We start from the raw sequence: 6,517 nt of genomic DNA, 5'->3' as shown, positions 1-6,517 counted from the left end.
CTCTGCCTTCCAGATGCTGGGATTAAAGGTGCATGTCACCATGCCCAGGCCATAATAGTCCTACTGCAGACACTTTGAATCTCTGTTGATGGTCACAGAATCCATGACCCTCTGGGACTTGTATGGGTACAGAGCTGGCTCAGAGGTGCCTTCTACCCACCTACTACTGTATGGAGCCATGGTTCTGGGGCCCAGCCCAGTGCCTAACCCCAAAGGGCCTACTATTGTTCATAGTACCTGGCACACAGTCAACTGCATGATGCTCTTGTCCCTGCTCCATGCCTCAGCAGCTGTGACCAGGTAGTTCTCCTAGAGCCTCGGGTTCCTCTTTGGTAAAATAAGGACTGATCAACACAAACCTTCTTCTTTGGAAGAACTATATGAGGTCAATAAGGGGCCCCGAGTGTAGAAATTCATAACAGACATTGACTGCTGTTTTCACTGATTTAATTTTTATAAAAAGCATATCAATAAAAAGCATGAATGTACAAGGAGAGCCAGGTCCATCTACGTATTTTCTCATAGACCACCTTCATGTGGCTGCGTATCAAGATACCCCCTGGGGTTGCCTGGAGAGGCACTGGAGAAGGGGACAAAACTTCTGTTCCTATTTGAAAGTAGGTGAAGGGGGTGGAGAGCGAGAAAGAAACATGCCCCTCTATAGGTGCTCTTGGGGCCCCTGTACCATGGGGGCAAGCTCAGTTGAGCTCTGGAAGCTTCTAGAGAAAGGCATCAGTAACTCTTAATTGGGGAACCTGGGATAAGCAGAATCTAGGGCTATATCTACAGTCTAACTGAAGGCTGTGTGTGCCCTGAGCTGGAGTGAGCCACAGGGTAGCTGAAGCCGGAGGAGCTAGCCCTATCCCTTCCCCCCACTAAAAGGGGTGCATGCAGGGCTCAGCCCTAGTATGGGGCAGTGACTGTCTCTGATCTGTCCCCATCAAGAATTGTCGAAGAAAGAAAGAAACTCAGCTTTCCCTTGTCAGAGGAGGTGGCATCAAGAAGAAGGCTCGCAAGGGACACAAAGGGACAGCGCTTTGGGCAGATGCTGCCCTAGGTGGACACCTCCTCCTCTCTCTCTTCACCAGCTTCTTCGGGGGCTTCCTCCTCCTCGACATTTTCTTCCAACAGCTCCTCTCCGTCCTCTGTCTCCACACTTCGCTTTTTCTTTCAAAGCAGAAACAGAAATGTTGGTGAGGGGCAGGCCCTCCCTCTTCCCCAGAGGTAAAGCCCCAAAGGCCAAGGACAGCGAGCTGCTGGGAGCCCAGAGAGGAAGTCCCTAGGCACCGATGGTGCCCACTCCAAGCTGGCCCAGCCAGTGCTCAGAGCCATGGGATGGAGAAGGCAGGCAAGACCTTGGGAATCTAAGAGCCAGGCTTCTGCCACTTGCAGAGTAGGTTACCTTGAGCCTCCTCCACATGGGGCACCTTGCTACCCTCACCTGTGATGTAGGCATGACACCCTGATGGCTGGCCTTAGAGATAAGGGTGAATGGAGATAGCGTATAGAGATGCCTCCATCATGGGTAGCCCCTCCCCACTTTAATTATTCTGAGACCAACTCTTGCAGTATAACAGAGCCTGGCCTCAAATTCTGGATTCTCCCTCCCGGGGTCCCGGCAGTGCTTGGGTTACAGGATGGATTATTTTTCTTAGCTCCCGAGTGATGCTCTCTGACCCCCAGAGTTTCAGGCTAACTGTGGAGACTTAAGAGAGGAGGAGGTATGGGGCTGAGTCTGTGAACCCCAACATCTTCTCCAGTTCAGCATTATCTAAAATGTTTAAGCTTTGTAAGGAAAGCTTTTCAGGATGTAGGACGCCAAGCGCAAGCCTACTGACCCCCTGGCACTGTAACCTTTGCTTTCTGAAGGATGGGGTGGACCGGAAGTGATACTTGGGAAGAGCCTCGGGCTTCAGGACAGAGAGGCGGGACTCTAGTTCAGCCTGTGCTGTAAATGGGGGCTCCCCTCCCGCTCACATGCGTGGCTCTCAGCCAAGGGCTAGCCGTATACAAATGACATCACAAAATCACTCCCTGTCCTCCAGAAGTGGGAGGGAGACAGAGAAAGTGGCGCCGGGGAAAATGAGGTGCTGGAGAGATGGCTCAGTGCTTAAGAACACTTGCTCCTCTCACACAGAATCTGTATTCAGTTCCTAACATCCATGTCAGATGGCTCATAACTACCTCTAACTCCATCCCCAGGGGGTCTCACAGCCTCCTCCTGTGATATCGCCCTCCTGCCTGGATCTACATCCAGTACAGGTGTGACAGGTGTCATGATCCCACCTGGTTTGTGGTTTGATATTGAAGACAGAACCCAGGAATTTAGGAATGCCAGGAAAGCATTCTAACAACTGAGCTATATCCCAGGCCCTTCTAAATAGTTGTTGTATTTATTTAGTGTGTGCGTGTGTGTGTGATCATGAGTTCCACAAGATCCTGGTTGTAGTTAGAGGACAGCTTGTGGGAGCCGATTCTTCCCTTCCACCATGTGGGACAACTCAGATCATCACCAGCCTTGTAGTTCATGCCCTTACCCATTAAGCCATCTTGTTAGCGCCACTAAAACATTTATTTATTTTTGTTTGTTTTTAGCGTGTATGTGTGTTTTGCTTGCATGGATGTCAGAATACCACATGCATGTCTGGTGTCCACAGGGGCCTGGGGAAGGCATCGGATCCCCTGGAGCTTGAGTTGAATTAGACAGTTGCCTGGGGTCCTCTGGAAGAGCAGTCAGTGCTCTTAACCGCTGAGCCATCTCTCCAGCCCCTCCCCCTAAATGCTTTTTAGACACAAGGGCTCCACACTTTCTCTTTGTCTTTGGACCCCAGGACACAACTTAGAAGAGCAAGCACGAGCATGGCTTGGCTTCATTGCGTTCCTGACATCTGGCCCTTGTCGCCTTCCTATCTGACTCCTGAGAACAACGACGCAGAGGGAGAAGACCCTTTCCCCTCTGTCCCCAGAAGGTAACCAGGCGCCATCTTCATAGTGCTTTCTTCACTTTCCAGAAGGCAACTGAGGCACCGGGAAGGAAGATGAGAGGCCAGAGGACAAAGGCAGAAAATGCTGTGGGCTGGGGCCGGGGGCGAGGGAGCAGTCACAGGCCACACTCCTGTCGCCTGGTTGGGTTAAGCCAGAACAGTGCACAGATGGCAAAGGTCACAGCCATTTCCTCAAAGCCCCCCACTCACAGATTCTCAGGGGCCTGATTCAGGGGGCACCTTGCATGTTGAAGAGGAGCCCTACCATGGCAAGGAGGAGGACAGCAGGAGGCAGGAAGCTCTCTCTGGTGTCTCCTGGGAGACAGATCTCAAACGATAGGACTAAGTCCACCCTCTTACCAGTGGACACTCAAGATCCATCCAGGAAAGTTCTGGCTCCAGGTCACCCAGGAGGTCAGAAGTTGGGCAGAACTCTCTCGCAAACCCCAGCCCACCCATGTCCCTGCTGAGGTACTTACAGGCTTCGGTTTCTTCTTCAATGCCTCCACCTCCTTTCTCCTCAGCTCTGAGAAGATGACGTCGAAGAACTCCTCTTCAGCTTTGACAACTAGCTCTTCAAGGTTCAGGGCCATCTCCTCATCCTTCTGGTCATCATCCTTGCCCTCTGCCTTGCCTTTCTCCTTCAGCCGCATCTCACGGTGTCTGGCCTCCAGGATCTTTTCCCGCCGGGTCTCACGTTCAAAGATCTGGGGCAGAAGTTGGAGAGATGGCTCAGAGTTTAAGAACACTGACTGCTCTTTCAGAGGACCCTCTTTCAGTTCCTAGCACCCACATGACAGCTCACAGTTGTCTGTGAACTACTGTTCCAGGGGACCTGACACCCTCACACAAATGCACATAAAATAAAATTAAATAAATTATTAAAAAAATATCTCCATGTAATTATTTGAAGAGCTGATGGTCTTAAAAGAAAGTTTGACAACATGGACTACTTGGCAAAACATTGTCTAAAAATAAAATCTCTGCCGGAGCTGAGAGATTTATTATGTATTGAACTATTCCCTATGAAATTAAAAAGATGTCAGCAATAGTTACACATCAAGTAAATCTGTAACTGAAAATACATCTCGGATTGTGTGAACTTTGCACACTTGCTTTTGTTTATTTGTACTCATGCGCTGGAAAAAAGAATGAACAACTAAGTCAGATCTGGTGGCGCACGCCTTTAATCCCAGCACTTGGGAGGCAGAGGCAGGTGGATCTCTGTGAGTTCGAGGCCAGCCTGGTCTACAGGAGCTAGTTCCAGGATAGCTAGGGAAACCCTGTCTCGAAAAAAAACTTCAATCCCAGTGTCCCCCATACTGCTGGGGAATGAGCCTAGGGTAGGGAGAGGGGTAGTGCTGGATCTCAGTGGCTCTATCATCAGGCAGGTCACTTCCTTTGTTGTCTCTGTGAGCGACTGCTAAGCCTTCAGCGGAGAGGCTCTGCTGCCAAGAAGTCCCATTGTTCTACCATCAAACCACTTTGATTTACAGCCGAGAAGCTAAAGCCTGGGCATGCCGGGTGACCTGGCCAAGACTGCTGAACGCTAGCAGCGGAGCTAGGGCAGACCGGCAGTTTGGTGACACCATGCTGCCCTCGCCAACCACGGCAACCCGTTTCTCCTGCCTTGGTCTCTACGTGCCAAGCCAGGTCAGGACGTGTACAGAGTGGACCCTGCCCTGGCACTCACGGAAGATGCTATGTTCTTCTCGTTCCTCTGCAGGGTGGAGAGACTGCTGGAGACCTCCAGCAGAGTGGTCGTTCCAAGCTGGGAGCCACAGGCGATGAGACACCCCGTGTCCTGGACCCGGAGGCAGAAGAGGGCCTCATCACACACCTGTTGAAGGGGGTCAGCAGAACCAGGTAGGGTGGGAAAGAAAACCAAAGTCACACACACCCTATTATCTGGCCCTGTTGGAACGCCCCCAGCAATACACCCTTCACGGTGGATGAGGTTCACTTGCTGCCAAGACCATGGTCTCCAGCCTCATTGTTGGTCTAGCTCTATTCCTGCTGTGGATTGCTAAGCTCCCTGGCCTTCCATGGCCCTAGCCAGTGGGGCTCGGCTGCAATCTGCTAATACAGGGTGATGGGGGAGCCGCAGAGAAACTGAGTATAGAGGTCTGAGTATAGGGATCACCACTGGGAAGGGCAGAGAATGTTTTTCTCTTAAGATCGCCCCTGTTTTACTGTTTGAGTCATGCAGCCCAGGTTGGTCTTGAATTCACTACTTAGACAAGAATGACCTTGAACTTCCGATCCTCTGGCTGCACCACCGTACCTGGTTTCTGCAGTGCTAGAGACAGAACCCAGGCCCTTGTGCACACTAGACAAGAGTCCTACCAACTGAATAAATTTGTTTCTTGTGGTCCTGGCATGGAACTCAGACTTGACGGAGGCAAAGCAAGTACCTTGTCACTGACTGGCATCTCTAATCCTTCCCTCCTGGTTAAATTCCCTGGGGTGATTTTTCAACATCAGCACACCTGTAAGTCCCCTGGCCCCTCCCTTCTGCAGGAACCCATGCTCCCAAGGACAGCATGCAGCTGGGCAGAAATAATATTACCCAGAGAGACACTGTCCAAGTGCATCTACCAAGGAGCAGCAGCAACAAGACACACATACATGCCCCTCAACCCTGGACCCATCTAGGGAGGACCCCAGTGGGAGGGGGACATGTGACCTTCAGGCTGAGGGCAGGGTCATACTGCTTGAACACCAGGTCCCAGATGTCCAGGGTCCCATCCATCTTGGTAGTGAAGAAAACTGCTGGTCTCACGGGACTCCAGGCTCCATCAGAGAGGTAAGCCATGTGGTACCTGGAGGAGCCAGGGTCGGAGTCAGAGCCTGTGGTGGGGGAGGGCTGAGGCTGCTTATAGCTCCTCTCACTGAGGCTCTCGCAGGACCCAGGGCCTCTGAGTCCTTCTGGGCAGGAAGTTCTTTCTTGGGCCTGACCTCTAGAATGCCAGCCTCACTCATCTGTGGGTCTCAGGCTGAACTTTGCAGGGACCTGGGGGTGTGGCTCTTCCCCACGGGCTGGCTGGGCCTCAGTGTTTCTCACTATGTCAGACCTGCTGGAACTGGGATCCACCGTGGGGTCCCAGGAAGGACACATCCAGGAAAGTCCACAATTCTGAGATGGGAGTTGGCTCTATTTCCTCCTGGTCCTTGTTTGGATCTCCAAAAGCTTGTTTGGTGAACAGGAAATACTTTGAATAATTTTAAAGACATATATTTTTATGTGTGTGTTTGCATGTGTGCAAGTGCATTCATGTCACGGCAGACATGTGGAGGGCAGAGGACAACTTGCAGGGGTCAGTTTTCTCCTTCCCCTAAGAGGATTCTGGGAAGGAAACACAGGCTGTCTGGCTTGATAGCAAGTACCTTCATCCACTGTGGCGTCTGACCAGGCCAAACAAAGATTCATTCCTCAAAGTGGATTAAAGCGGGTGGAATATTATTTATTTATTTATTTATTTATTTATTTATTTATTATGTATACAATATTCTGTCTTTGTTTATTCCTGCAG

At 51.1% G+C, this 6,517-nt stretch overlaps 1 protein-coding gene across 2 annotated transcripts in view; it reads right to left on the bottom strand.

The window, feature by feature from the left end:
- Positions 1 to 497: 497 nt before the first annotated feature.
- The window catches only part of Dnai2 (dynein axonemal intermediate chain 2), a 37,007-nt gene continuing 30,987 nt past the window's right edge, over positions 498 to 6,517 (bottom strand). The window contains exons 10-13 of one of the 2 annotated variants that reach the window (XM_050140521.1): positions 5,671 to 5,806; positions 4,678 to 4,824; positions 3,464 to 3,691; positions 498 to 1,167 (exon numbers count right to left, since the gene is read on the bottom strand). In XM_050140521.1, the coding sequence (XP_049996478.1) occupies positions 1,054 to 1,167; positions 3,464 to 3,691; positions 4,678 to 4,824; positions 5,671 to 5,806 (625 nt within the window). In that variant the 3' untranslated portion in view covers positions 498 to 1,053. The remainder of the gene's footprint in view (positions 1,168 to 3,463; positions 3,692 to 4,677; positions 4,825 to 5,670; positions 5,807 to 6,517) is intronic. The other variant, XM_050140522.1, reaches the window with a different exon arrangement.

The sequence above is a fragment of the Alexandromys fortis genome, unplaced genomic scaffold, assembly GCF_014885135.2.
Source record: "Alexandromys fortis isolate MF-2015 unplaced genomic scaffold, M_Fortis_MF-2015_v1.1 scaffold_39, whole genome shotgun sequence".
In the NCBI taxonomy this organism is placed as follows: domain Eukaryota; kingdom Metazoa; phylum Chordata; class Mammalia; order Rodentia; family Cricetidae; genus Alexandromys; species Alexandromys fortis.
Note: the sequence above shows the minus strand (reverse complement) of the source record. Positions and strands in the feature narration are given on the sequence as shown.